The sequence below is a fragment of the Phyllobates terribilis genome, unplaced genomic scaffold, assembly GCF_046119375.1.
Source record: "Phyllobates terribilis strain yellow unplaced genomic scaffold, ASM4611937v1 Scaffold_296__1_contigs__length_2355070, whole genome shotgun sequence".
NCBI classification, from domain to species: Eukaryota; Metazoa; Chordata; class Amphibia; order Anura; family Dendrobatidae; genus Phyllobates; species Phyllobates terribilis.
The window spans coordinates 2,158,673-2,173,689 of NW_027363056.1; the positions used below are offsets into that span (position 1 = coordinate 2,158,673).

At 47.8% G+C, this 15,017-nt stretch overlaps 1 protein-coding gene and 1 pseudogene across 1 annotated transcript in view; both read right to left on the reverse strand.

The window, feature by feature from the left end:
- LOC141220448 (dynein axonemal heavy chain 12-like) overlaps nt 1-5,849 on the reverse strand; it is a gene marked incomplete at its 5' end in the record, with an annotated part of 24,538 nt that extends 18,689 nt beyond the window's left edge. Inside the window, 4 exons of the mRNA XM_073666365.1 lie at nt 1,088-1,207; nt 2,121-2,366; nt 3,802-4,041; nt 5,712-5,849. Of these exons, the coding sequence (XP_073522466.1) occupies nt 1,088-1,207; nt 2,121-2,366; nt 3,802-4,041; nt 5,712-5,849 (744 nt within the window). The remainder of the gene's footprint in view (nt 1-1,087; nt 1,208-2,120; nt 2,367-3,801; nt 4,042-5,711) is intronic.
- LOC141220449 (dynein axonemal heavy chain 12 pseudogene) lies at nt 5,564-14,343 on the reverse strand (annotated as a pseudogene).
- Nucleotides 14,344-15,017: the final 674 nt, after the last annotated feature.

The following is a 15,017-nucleotide window of genomic DNA, read 5'->3' on the forward strand; positions in this document are numbered from 1 at the left end:
GCCTAAAAGTGACGGCAGGAAGCCAAGATAATAAAGCCACGCCCCCCGTTCCAACGGAGCCGTGCTCCTCCGTCCCTGCTCCCCAGCCCCCAGGGTCAGAGAATGCAGCGGTGATCCTCATACACCGTCTGCAAATACAGAAAAGCAGAAAATCACCACATGAAATAACGGCGGCGGCCGCACTCATACACAGAGCACTTACCCCGCTGTGCGCCACAGGGACCCCCAGGGATGTGTGGCGCTGTGGCCCTTGCTCCCCCCACGGCAGAGCGGGCAGGGACCCCACAGGCGGTGTGCGCCTCCGCCAGGAAGCGCCCTATGTACCCCGGGGCCGGCAGGTTACTGCGGGGACCTCCTTAAGGGGTACGCAGGTCTGCCAGGGGAGGGCAGGGGTCCCGGCAGCGCCGAGACCCCCTGAGACCTCTAGACCACGGGGGGTCCAGGTCTCCTTTGGTAAAAATAAAAAATCTTCTGAGGAGCTGCAAAGGCAGCGACTATCCTCTGCGACCTCAAATTTCAGACTGGAGAACATGGGGGTAGGAGGAGCTTAAGTTGGAGGGGCCGGTCGTCACTTTTTATAAATCTGAGGTGATCTATCCCTGTGGGGCTCCGCCAACCCACTAGTAATGGATCTGTGTCTCCCTTCCTTCCCTTCTGCTGCTGAAAGATAACTGTCATCCAAATGATAGCTGGCCCGCTATATAGGAGCTATCAGTTGCCATTAATATGCAATTTTATTACCTGGTGTAAATGCCGCTGTTCTCCTGAATCCGGTGCGGTTTTTCTTTTGCTCCTGAGCCTCTCCATTCCTGAGATATAGCCTCTTTATAGAAATCTAGTTCATAATTTTTAATAGCCAAGTGGGCGTGGTCATCAAGTCCTCTCTGTGGGAGTCTTCAGGAAGGCCTTGCCCAGTTGGCTTAAAGGGCTAGAGGAGAGTGACAGATGTCAGGAACGGAGAGGGGCAGGAAGAAAAGGAAAACAATGCCGGAGTCAGGAGAACAGCGGCATTTACATATTTATGGCGAGGGACAAGTCCTCTTTAAGGCTTGGAAAACCCCTTTAAGACACTATTATATTTTAATACCTTATAGTCGGCTTCCAGAAGTTGAATGCCAGGGAACGGGTCGCTGGTAATCCCATTGAACAGAGGAATATCATGAGACAAAAATTTGGGTTTGTTTCCATCCTTAATTGACGGCAAGAGCTAAATAGAATGAAAAAGGATTAAATGATAAAATAATTCATATACAATATGACATGAAACAATATTAAAAGTGAGGAACCCCATTACAAAGGAGCAGTCAGCTCTTGTGGTATGTCTGTATTAGTAAAGAATAGTATTCTCCAAAAAATAAGGATGAAACCCCTTTTCCTAAAACTCTACATTGTATCGTCCCTCTGTTATACCTCCTGGAAATGTATGTGTAAATGACATATAATGTATATATAATCTATATAGGGGACAACCCTATACAATCTGACTGTGCCCAAACAGTGGTGACATTGTCAGACTGTGTAGGGTACTCGTTATTGACAGATTTCAATTAATTCCTACATTTCCAGGAATGATAAAAGAGGAACGGAACGCTGCTGAGTTGCAGTAAATTATGCTGCAGAATTGTTTCTCCATAGGGAATAGATGTGGCCTCTGTGTTGCACTGTTAATTGCCGGCTGCAGAATGAGTTAAGTGAGATACTGTCAGTGAACTCGTTTTTATCTGTCTTTTTCTGAGCTCCTCTCAGTTTATTTATGACCACAGACCTTAACAAAATTGAATGTGCAGGGAATCAAAAAGCCGGTGAAAGCCAAGCGATGCAAAATTTTTAATAAAAAACAATTGTTAAGATGATTTTTAGCCTAAAATACATGCGTTTAAGTTAAAAATCAAACTGTCCCATAAGATGAACAAGCTACGTGTTTAACAACTATAGTTTTGACACTTTTGCACAGATGAGATCTAACAAGCCAGGAACAGTAATGTGCAGACATTATTTGCAAGTCTCTGTCTGCTATTATAAAATCAGACAGCTGTAATTTTTGTGATCCAAATGCTTCTCGGTAAGATGGTAATGCTATCCTATACGAGATGTAAAGCGACCAACAGTTCAGAACTTACAAGAATCTCTTCATTTTCATGGGGGAATTTCAGCTTCAGATTGCCAGCAGCGGTCAGCACAGCCTTTACTGCACGCATCCCATAATCATAATGGAACTGGGACGAGAGCGGCTCCGAGCACAGCCGGTAAGTCATTACCATCTTCACCGAGAGAGGTTTAGCGTGCAGAAAAGCGTAAGAATAAAGGCCGATCTCCGCAATCAGAGCATAGTTGGGGACCATCATTGCTACAGTCCGGAAAAGAACCTGAAATGCGCAAACCAGATGGGTCAGTCAACAAATGAAACTAAATTACTGTAAACTAGGCAGAGAGCCGGGGAACCCATTATGTCCATTTACACTATCCTCCACCCCAGACCTAAAAGTGATGTGTCTATTCCACATCAGAGGAAAGTCAGTCAAAGTGTGGTTAAAGGGGTATTCCCATCTCCAAGATCCAGTCCCAATATGTAATAGGGGTAATAATAATAATGTTTGCAAATATCTCCAATTAGAAATGTAGTATAGTTCTTCTGATTAGCTATGTCGCTTACCCCATGTGCAGGACATTGCAGTAGCTTAGGTTTCCATGGTTACGACCACTCATAGTAACAGTTAGTTACTTTCTAGTGGTCGTAACCATGGATACCTAAGCTACTGCTATGTCCTGCACATGGGGTAAGCGACATAGCTAATCAGAAGAACTATACTACATTTCCAATTGGAGGTATTTGCTATTAATATTATTATTACACCTATTACATATTGGGATAGAATCTTGGAGATGGGAATACTCCTTTAACACTTTCCAAATCTCTCTCCACACCTCTACTGTGTCCATTTTGGAAAATAGGAGAATGGGACATCAATATTAAGGAGCTTGCAGAAATGAGGGCATCAGGTGTGGTGATTATACATAGGAAATGTGCAATCTCATATAGGTTTGGGGGAGAATAATCCCTTTGATGAAATCTTATGTTTCTTTTGTAAACCTAGTATTTACTTGAAAGTTTGTGAACCCCTCAAAAATTTCTGTATTACTGCATAAATTTGACTTAAAGCTACATCAGTCTGTGAGGTCACAAAGTAACTCAAGGTAACCGCTAAGCAACTAAAGGCCTCTCCTCACATTAGCTAATGTAATTGTTCATGAGTCCACCATCAGAAAGACAATGAACAACAATGGCGAGCATGGCAGGATTGCAAGGAGAAAGGCAATGCGATTTAAAATGTCACTGCTAAAACTCACCTGGGCACATCAATAGGTAACTGGAATAATGCTTTGTGGAAGGATGAGGCCAAGATAGAGATTTTAAGTGAGAAGCTATATGTTTGCAGAAAGAAAATACTGCATTACAGCATAAGAACCTCCTATCATCTATGAAACACAAAGATGGTAATCGTAACATGCTTTGGGCCTGTTTTGCTGCACTTGGCCAAGGACGGCTGCCATCATTGATGGAACAATGAATTCTAAAATCTATCAGCAAATGCTAAAGGAAAATATCAGGATATCAGTTCATGTACTGAATCTCAAGAAAACGTGGGTCATGCAGCAAGACAATGGCCCAAAGACACAAGTCGTTCTACAAAAGAATGGTTGAATAAACATAAAGCTTTGGAATGGCCGAGTCATAGTCCTGAGCTTAATCCTATAGAAATGTTGTGGAAGGACCCGATGCAAGGCACTGGGACTCTTTACCTTGAGGTTATCCGGCAGCTCAGAACGTCCCGCGTAGCCAGGATTCATGGTAATGGCTAAGAAGCAATTTGGGTTAAGCTTCAGCTCTGTTCCTTCGAAGTTGAACATGTCCATCTTCGTCTGGATGGCTCTCTGGATGCGGAGAATCTGTTGGGCCACCACGGACAACACCTCCAGCTCAATATGGTTAAACTCATCAAAACACACCCATGTTCCCGATGATGCCAGCCCTTTGAAAAACTAAAAAAAAGTATATACAGTACAGACCAAAAGTTTGGACACACCTTCTCATTTAAAGATTTTCTGCATTTACATGACTATGAAAATTGTACATTCACACTGAAGGCATCAAATTATTAATTAACACATGTGGAATTATATACTTAACAAAAAAGTGTGAAACAACTGAAAATATGTCTTATATTCTAGGTTCTTCAAAGTAGCCACCTTTTGCTTTGATGACTGCTTTGCACACTCTTGGCATTCTCTTGATGAGCTTCAAGAGGTAGTCACCGGAAATGGTCTTCCAACAATCTTGAAGGAGTTCCCAGAGATGCTTAGCACTTGTTGGCCCTTTTGCCTTCACTCTGCGGTCCAGCTCACCCCAAACCATCTCTATTGGGTTCAGGTCTGGTGACTGCAGTGCAGGTCAATTGGCGTAGCCCCCCATCACTCTCCCTCTTGGTCAAATAGCCCTTACACAGCCTGGAGGTGTGTTTGGGGTCATTGTCCTGTTGAAAAATAAATAGCATGCTGCTGCAAGATGCTGTGGTAGCCATGCTGGTTCAGTATGCCTTCAATTTTGAATAAATCCCAAACAGTGTCACCAGCAAAGCACCCCCACACCATCACACCTCCTCCTCCATGCTTCACGGTGGGAACCAGGCATGTAGAGTCCATCCGTTCACCTTTTCTGCGTCGCACAAAGACACGGTGGCTGGAACCAAAGATCTCAAATTTGGACTCATCAGACCAAAGCACAATTTTCCACTGGTCTAATGTCCATTCCTTGTGTTCTTTAGCCCAAACAACTCTCTTCTGCTTGTTTCCTAGCAGCTATTTTACCATGAAGGCCTGCTGCACAAAGTCGCCTCTTAACAGTCGTTTAAGAGATGCGTCTGCTGCTAGAACTCTGTGTGGCATTGACCTCGTCTCTAATCTGAGCTGCTGTTAACCTGCGATTTCTGAGGCTGGTGACTCGGATAAACTTATCCTCAGAAGCAGAGGTGACTCTTGGTCTTCCTTTCCTGGGGCGGTCCTCATGTGAGCCAGTTTCTTAGTAGCGCTTGATGGTTTTTGCAACTGCACTTGGGGACACTTTCAAAGTTTTCCCAATTTTTCGCACTGACTGACCTTCATTTCTTAAAGTAATGATGGCCACTCGTTTTTCTTTACTTAGCTGCTTATTTCTTGCCATAATACAAATTCTAACAGTCTATTCAATAGGACTATCAGCTGTGTATCCACCATACTTCTGCACAATGCAACTGATGGTCCCAACACCATTTATAAGGCAAGAAATCCCACTTATTAAACCTGACAGGGCACACCTGTGAAGTGAAAACCATTTCCGGTGACTACCTCTTGAAGCTCATCAAGAGAACGCCAAGAGTGTGCAAAGCAGTCATCAAAGCAAAAGGTGGCTACTTTGAAGAACCTAGAATATAAGACATATTTTCAGTTGTTTCACACTTTTTTGTTAAGTATATAATTCCACATGTGTTAATTCATAGTTTTGATGCTTTCAGTGTGAATGTACAATTTTCATAGTCATGAAAATACAGAAAAATCTTTAAATGAGAATGTGTGTCCAAACTTTTGGTCTGTACTATATAATCAAAAGATGTCAGCAGAACATCGGATGGAGTCAGTTTATTATCTGCAATGGAGCAGCTTAACATTGTATGTACCTTTGACATTGCTATGTAGTCCAAACCATCAGAGCAGTTAAAGACCACACACTGCACGGCCAGCGCCTTGGCCAAATCTTTGGTGGTCTCAGTTTTTCCTGTGCCGGCCGGACCTTCTGGAGCTCCACCAAGATTTAGATAAAAAGCACCGATCTATCAATGAAACATGAAAGAACTGGTATGAAATATCAATAATAATTGCTAATAAGTTTCATGCATCATACAAAAGTCAAAAACATTTCTGAGCATAACCCATCACATCATAGCAGAGTCCGCTAGCATCGGTCAGTGAGCGGAGTGATGACCAGGCGTGGGGAGCTGCCCAGGTACTCATAGGCGGACTTCACATTGCAGTTGATGATTCGCACTCTCGCATTCTCATTCTCCCAGTAATAGCGGAGTTGGGCAAGCCACCGGAAGTCTGTTCATGAGAAACTCCTGAGGAATGTAGGAAAAGATAGTCAACCTCTAAGACACTGCAGAATCACAAGGGAGAGTTTCTAAAGGGAAGGCAAATGCACATACATTATAGGACAAAACTCCTAGTCACCGAATTCTGCTTTTTTCATTTAGTCCCATTGCCCACGGTGTATAATATCCGGACTCTCAGCCCCCAGTTTATAAAATCCGGCCTCTCGCCTCCCCCGGTGTATAACATCCACCCCTCGGCCCTAGTTTAGTATAACATCTCTCCCCTCGCCCCCCCGCCAGTGTATAAAATCCATCCCCTCAACCCCACTGTATAACATCCAACCCCAAGCCCTTCTTTGCATAATATCCGGCCCCCAGCCCCGGTGTATAACATCTGTCCCCTCGCTCCCTCCCCCTTGTGTATAACATCTGGCCTCTCGCCCCCCCCGGTGTATAATATCCGTCCCCTCGCCCCGGTGTATAATATCCGTCCCCCCGCCCCTGGTGTATAATATCCGTCCCCTCGCCCCTGGTGTATAATATCCGTCCCCTCGCCCCTGGTGAATAATATCCGTCCCCTCGCACCTGGTGTATAATATCTGTCCCCTCACCCCTGGTGTATAATATCCGTCCCCTCGCACCTGGTGTATAATATCCGTCCCCTCGCCCCTGGTGTATAATATCCGTCCCCACGCCCCCCGGTGTATAATATCCGTCCCCTCACCCCGGTATATAATATCCGTCCCCTTGCTCCTCAGTGTATAAGATCCAGCCCTCGGACAGTATAACATCTAGCCCCTCGTACCCCTAGGGTATAACATCTGGCCCCTCGGCCTTGTATAACATTAAGACTCTCGCCCCCCACCAGTGTATAACATCAATCCCCACGCCCCCCGGTGTATAACATCCGCCCTGCCATGCGGTGTGCTGTTACTAACATATGACAGAACGGCTGGTGGTGCAGAGCTCTCTGATACCAGCGCGGTCCTGTAATAGGAGCCACCGGGGTAACAAGTCTGGATATTACATTTCTTCCCTCCTAAATCTTCCCCCATCACATGTGAGTGATATTATTAAGGAGTGGAAGGAACTGCAGCACCTCAGGAGACCCCGGAACATTACAGAGCGGGGTCACTGAGTGCTGAGGAGCAGAGGGCAGAACGCTCTCCTGACTCCATAACTGCAGAGTCCAGATCTACTTTGGTAACAACATCACCACAAACAATGCGCCCCCGCCTGGAGCTTTATGGCCGAGCAGCTGCATGCAGCCTTACATCACCAAGCACGATGCCGAGCGTCAGATGGAGTGGTGTGAAGCCGCCACCACAGGACTCTGGAGGAGACCTGTTCTGTGCAGTGACGGATCACACTTCTCTATCTGGCATCTGATGGACGAGTCTGGATTTGGTGAATGCCAGGAGAATGTTACCCTATTAACTGCATTGTGCCCGCTGGGCAGTTTGGTGGTGGAGGTATGGCCTTGTTTTTAGGGGTTGGTCTAGGCCCCTTAGTTCCAGTGAAAAGATATCTAAATGCTTCAGCACAAGACATTTTAAACAATTGTAGCTTCCAACCCTAAGGGAATAGAAGAGCAGAACTGTTTCCCACACGTTCTCAACCTCAACCCCACTAAACACCTTTAGGATGATTAATTAGAACAAATACTGGAGAATGGCAGCATAAATATGTCACCGCCACATAGGGAAGAACAATGTCAGGCACACATCAATTACATTGCCATATGTCTGCTCAGGCTTAGAATGGCTGACCACTCGGAGAATGACATAATACCTACAAAGAAACCGAACAAAAGGTCATTAAAGGAATTGACATAAAACCCCTTTATTAGTCCATCCATGGTTATAGAACGACACTGCACAGAGGAGGGCACACACACCATTGATAGAAAATATTACAAACCGCACCTAGGCCATCCAAACCACTGACTATAAAGAAGATCAATTGTGGCAATAAGTCATATACAGGGGATGCCGACACCTACAGATGCCAAAACATTCCTATATAGGGACCACCATCTCAATATGCAGAAATGACTACTGCCCCATAGACGTCATTGTAAGTACACCCCAAGATTGCTTTACTGTGACAAGATCAATTGTGTCCTATGAAAACTCAAAGAAAAGAGGGGGGAACATAACATAGATATGGAAAGAACATGGGAATATGGTGAAATGTATGAAGGTGCTCGGCATACTGAGCTGTGATATCTGTAGAGGGACGGACTCCATATTAACATCCTGGATATGGATTAGAATAGGAGGCCATAAAAGCCCCTGTAGGTGTAATGTGGAGGGGGCACAATACCTTTCTCCATGTAGTGTATAATAAATAGAACATGGTATTGGAAAGTTTGCTGCCAGCCATGATGTTTGCACAAACCTGTTTCGATCATTTCCCTGACCACGTCACGAGCGTGCCCCTCTATGGTGACGAGAGCCCCCAATGTGCTGCGAGTCTGCTGGGACAATTTGCCTCCTCGCAAATTGCTCCAAATACCCAGATGTACCTCTATAAAACCCTGCTACAAACAGCATGGAAAACTCAATGCAGATGGATTAATTTTATGCTGGTATTATGGGAAATCCCATACAATGTCTTCCCTTATTGGTAGATATGACGAGAGTAGAGATGAGCGAATGGATTTGCAGGACTCTGGTCCAACAGTCCGGTCAGTATTCCACGGCCGCAGGACCGGAGCCCCGTGAACCGGCATCTCCGGCTCCTCTTTTGATGTCGATGTCATAGTTGTGGTGTGAGGCACAAATGACATCACGCCTGGCCGGCTAATCAAAAGAGGAGCCAGGGATGCCGGCATGTAAGAGGCGGTTAGCAAGGCTCCCATCCAACAGCCACAGACTACTAACCTGCTCTCTTAGACCAAGGTCCTGCAAATTTAGTTGCGCATCTCTAGACAAGATGCATGAATCAATGCAAAATCCCAACAATACTATGGAGCCTTTTGGGTACCTTCAAGATATTGAGCCGCTGTACAACTGCAACCCCCAGGAGAAGACCCCTGGGCAAGAACACTACATGGGCTCTTTGCAGTCTAATAACGTACTGTGAAATAAGCTGCTTGCATCTTTGGATGTGAATGTGGGTCCCCTTACCTCTGTTGCACCAATGGTATATCCCCCCCTGGAAACTCCTATAAGCTGCGTCTCTGGGTATGACAGTCTATTAGCAGGAGAACTCATGAAGTCTGTCTATGAATGTATATATATGTATTTCTCCCAGAAAATTATTACAATTACACGTTTTGTTGTTCACATGTTTATTTCATTTGTGTATATTGGAACAACACAAAAAGAAGATATTAGTCAACAATTTTGGTTCTCAAGTCCTCAGACAGTTCTCTTCTCCTCTTTCTGTTCTCCCTGCTTAGTGTGGCACGTAACAACGCAAAGACTGAGTCAACTTTTCCCCTTTGTATCAGGTTTCAGGTGTGATTTTCATATTGCCCGCACCTTTTACTTGCCACAGGTGAGTTTGAACGAGCATCACATGCTTGAAACAAAATTGTTTACCCACAATTTTGGAAAGATGCCAACAATTTTGTCCGACCCATTTATGGGGTTTTGTGTGAAATTATATCCAATTGCCTTTTTTTGTGTTGTTCCAATACATACAAAGGAAATAAACATGTGTATAACAGAAAATACACATGCAATTTTTTATGGAAAAATACTTCATTTTCTGGAACAACTTCAAGGGTGCCAACACTTCCGGCCATGACTGTTTATAGTGAAGCAACCTTGATCAGTAAAGGAGCTTATGCCGTACCTCCGGGCCACTGACGATAGCTTCATGCACTTCACTTGTCCAGAAGACACACAGAGCACGACCTGTCCCGGCCATTCCCTCACCCAGTCTTTTCTTGCAGTCGCAGGGTATGCCTTTTAAAAAAGAAAGTTAAATTACGTTGACAGAAGCATTTAAGAGAGGGACAACCTTACTAGTATTATCTAGCAAATTCATTTCTAACGATTGCAGGTAGAAGATCTGCTACCTGGCTCTATTGCAAGAGATACATCATCCACAAATCATTCACTGCCGCCAAATAATCTTATACAAATATAAAAGAACTAGATGGTGGCCCGATTCTAATGCATCGGGTATTCTAGAATAGGTATGCGGCCGACCGGGTGCAATCAGCAGAGCTGTGTTTAAATTTGGCGCCAAAATCGCTGATTGGTCGCGTTCGGCAACCGCGACCAATCAGCAAAGCGGTGTTTAAATTTGGCGGCAATATCGATGATTGGTCGCGGGCGGCGGCCGCGACCAATCAGCGAACCGTGTTAGCGAGGACTGGAGAGCGTGTTTAAATTTGGCACCAAAATCGCTGATTAGTCGCGACCAATCAGCCGAGCGGTGTTTAAATTTGGCGCCAATACTGCTGACTGGTCATGGCCGCCGACCGCGACCAATCAGCAGAGCGATGCAGAGCGGGGTTTAAATTCGGCGCCAAAATCACAGATTGGTCGCCGGCCGCGACCAAACAGCAGAGCATTCTTTAAATTTGGCGCCAAAATCGCTGATTGGTCGAGGCCGGCGACAGCGAACAATCAGCAGAGCGTTGTTTAAATTTGGCACCAAAAACGCAGATTGGTCGCGGCCGGTGGTTGCGACCAATTAGCAGAGTGAGGTTTAAATTTGGCGCCAATACTGCTGACTGGTCACGGCCGACAACCGCGACCAATCAGCAGAGCGTTGTTTAAATTTTGCGCCAATACTGCTGATTGATCTCGGCCAGCGACCGCGATCAATCAGCAGAGCGTTGCTTAAATTTGTCGCCAATCTCGTTGATTGGACGCGTCCGGCGTCCGCGTCCAATCAGCACAGCAGTGTTTAAATGTGGCGGCAAGATCGGTGAATGGTCGCGGCCGCTATTTAAATGTGGCGCCCAAATCGGTGATTGGTTGCGGGCAGCGGACGCGACCAATCAGCAGAGCGGTGTTTAACTTTAGCGCCAAGATCACTGATTGGTCGGGTGTGGAGAGCGCGACCAATCAGCGAATCGTATTGGTGAGGAGCGGGGAGCGGAATCGTATTAGAGAGGACAGGGGAGCGCCCCTGCCTGTGCGGCTACTTCCGCTGCGAGAACCCGGGACATGAGCGGGCGCTCGGAGCAGAAGTATCCCGACCCGCAGCGCCGCTCCCCGGTCCTCCCTTCACACCTTAGCCGCTGATGTCCCCACAGTATCCGCAGGGTGTTACAAAGGTCCGGACATTTGTGTTCAAAATCGCTGATTGGTCGCTGGCGCTGCCCGCGACCAATCACCGATTTGGGCGCCAATTTTAAATATCGGCCGCGACCAATCACCGATCTTGGCTCCACATTTAAACACCGCTGTGCTGATTGGTCGCCGACGCTGGGCGCGACCAATCACCGATTTTGGCGCCACATTTAAATTTAAATAGCGGCCGCGACCAATTGGATGTCAGCGCCGCTCCCCGGTCCTCCCTTCACACCCTAGCCGCATGGATGTCAGCGCCGCTGCCTGTGCGGATAGTTCCGCTGCAAGAACCCGGGACATGAGCGGGCGCTCGCAGCAGAAGTATCCGGACTCGCAGCGCCGCTCCCCGGTCCTCCCTTCACACCCTAGCCACTGATGTCCCCACAGTATCCGCATGGTGTTACAAAGGTCAGGACATCTGTGTTAAAAATCGCTGATTGGTCGCTGGCGCTGGCCGCGACCAATCACCGATCTTGGCGGCAAATTCAAACACCGCTGTGCTGATTGGTCGCCGACGCTGTGCGCGACCAATCACCAATTTTGGTGGCACATTTAAATAGCGTCCGCGACCAATCAGTACAGCGGTGTTTAAATGTTGAGCCAAGATCGGTGATTGGTCGCGGACGATATTTAAATTTGGCGCCTAAATCGGTGATTGGTCGGCGGCAGCGTCAGCGACCAATCAGCGATTTTTAACACAAATGTCCGGACCTTTGTAACACCATGCGGATACTGTGGGGACATCAGCGGCTAGGGTGTGAAGGGAGGACCGGGGAGCGGCGCTGCGGGTCGGGATACTTCTGCTGCGAGCGCCCGCTCATGTCCCGGGTTCTCGGAGCGGAAGTATCCGCACAGGCAGCGGCGCTGACATCCATGCGGCTAGGACGTGAAGGGAGCACCGGGGAGCGGCGCTGACATCCAATTGGTCGCGGCCGCTATTTAAATGTGCCGCACAAATCGGTGATTGGTCGCCGACTTGGCCCGCAACCAATCACTGATCTTGCGGCCAAAGTTAAACACTACGGTGCTAATTGGTCGCGGACGCTGACAGCGACCAATCACCGATTTGGGCGCCACATTCAAATATCGGCCGCGACCAATCACCGATCTTGGCTCCACATTTAAACACCGCTGTGCTGATTGGTCGCCGACGCTGGGTGCGACCAATCACCGATTTTGGTGCCACATTTAAATAGCGTCCGCGACCAATCCGCACAGCGGTGTTTAAATGTGGAGCCAAGATCGGTGATTGGTCGCGGCCGATATTTGAATGTGGCGCCAAAATCGGTGATTGGTCGCTGTCAGCGTCCGCTACCAATTAGCACCGTAGTGTTTAACTTTGGCCGCAAGATCAGTGATTGGTTGCGGGCCAAGTCGGCGACCAATCACCGATTTGGGCGCCAAATTTAAATATCGGCCGCGACCAATCACCGATCTTGGCTCCACATTTAAACACCGCTGTGCTGATTGGTCGCGGCTGATATTTAAATTTGGCGCCCAAATCGGTGATTGGTCGCGGGCAGCGCCCGCGACCAATCAGCGATTTTTAACACAAATGTCCGGACCTTTGTAAGACCATGAAGATACAGTGGGGACATCAGCGGCTAGGGTGTGAAGGGAGGACCGGTGAGCGGCGCTGCGAGTCCAGATACTTCTGCTGCGAGCGCCCGCTCATGTCCCGGGTTCTCGGAGCGGAAGTATCCGCACAGGCAGCGCCGCTGACATCCATGCGGCTAGGGTGTGAAGGGAGGACCGGGGAGCGGCGCTGACATCCATGCGGCTAGGGTGTGAAGGGAGGACCGGGGAGTGGCGCTGACATCCAATTGGTCACGGACGCTATTTAAAAGTGCCGCACAAATCGGTGATTGGTCGCTGTCTTGGCCCGCGACCAATGACTGATCTTGGCGCCAAAGTTAAACACTATTGTGCTGATTGGTCGCGGACGCTGACCGCGACCAATCACCGATTTGGGCGCCAAATTGAAATATCGGCCGCGACCAATCACCGATTTTGGCGCCAAATTTAAATATCGTCCGCGACCAATCACCACAGCGGTGTTTAAATGTGGAGCCAAGATCGGTGATTGGTCGCGGGCAGCGTCGGCGACCAATCAGCACAGCGGTGTTTAAGTTTTGCGCTAAGATCAGTGATTGGTCGGGTCCGAAGACCGCGATCAATCATCGAATCGTCTTGGTGAGGACCGGGGAGCGGCGCTGCCTGTGCGGCTACTTCCGCTGCGAGAACCCGGGACATAGCGGGCGCTCACAGCAGAAGTATCCCGACCCGCAGCGCCGCTCCCCGGTCCTCCCTTCTGCATGGAGGTCAGCGACGCCGGCGGTCCTTCCGCTGCTACCGGCCGGGAGATGAGCGCCTCGCGGCGCTCATCTTCCGGCTGCATCTCCATCCCGCAGATGGGTCCGTCGGTCGGGTTCCTTCTGCTGTTGCCGGCCGGGAGATGAGCGCCTTGCGCCGGTCATCTCCCGGCTGCATCGCCGCTCAGCTCCGTCCCGCAGATGAGCCGCTAACGGCCGCCATCTTTTTTTAGAAATCCCCCGGCGCTGATTGGCCGCTGCCGGACCAATGAGCGACGCGGGATTTCCTGGACAGACAGACACACAGACAGACAGACAGACGGGATAAGACGATTATATATATAGACTAGATTAGTTCCAATTAATGCTTTTGGTCTGTAGGTAGATCCGTACCATTCGTGACCGAGCAATAACATCATGCACGCTCCTTAACATGACATCTTCCCCTTGGATGAGCCACTTCTCCACGGCCCCCCGAGCCTCGGAGGTGGAGATGGTCTGGATGAGCTCTACGCGTTCCCCCTCGGTGCTGTACATGGCTTTGATGTCCAGGTTAGGAAGGAACTCCAGCTTTGCGATGCCTTCAAAGCCCTTCTTTAGATGTGGTTGGACCCGCAGAGGATCTTTAGTCTCAGAGAGAATTTCTAGCATTTCGTCGTTGGACAGGAAGAAAAAGCTAAAGCGAAAATGCACAATATGATAAAGATGTCATTAAAGTATTGGGTCAGGCGCCATTTGTATTAGTGTCTATGTGAGAAAATAGAAAAGCAAAGCTTTAAAGTAAAGATTCAGTCCCCATACACATTGGATTAAAATAGTTTAAACCTGATGATTGCAGCAGGACCGGCCTACCCACTGATGTGTATGGGGGTCTCCTGACTCTCCCCCGATAGAGGATGTCAGGGCCAGAAGGATCGGGCAGATGGGATTTCAATACCCGGTCTTTTGGTTCTCAGGGGAGATAACCCGCTGCCGGAGGTGTCCAGTACCGACTTTCTCCTCTCTCCCCATTAAAACCACATGACTGTTCAGCAGAATAGGTGGGAGTCAGGAGAAATAGCCAAATAACCATTCAGACCACGGGTATCTCATATGTCATGCGTATGGTTAGCTTAAAGGGGCTATCCAGCTTTGGGAACTTTTTTTTATTTAACTGAAATGTGTATTCCCATCTCCAGGATTCTACCCCAATATGTAGTATGCGTAATAATAATAATATTAGCAAATACCTCCAATTAGAAGTTTAGTATAGTTCTTCTGATTTGTTTTGTCGCTTACCCCATGTGCAGGGCATTGCAGTAGCTTAGGTTACGACCACTAGCAAA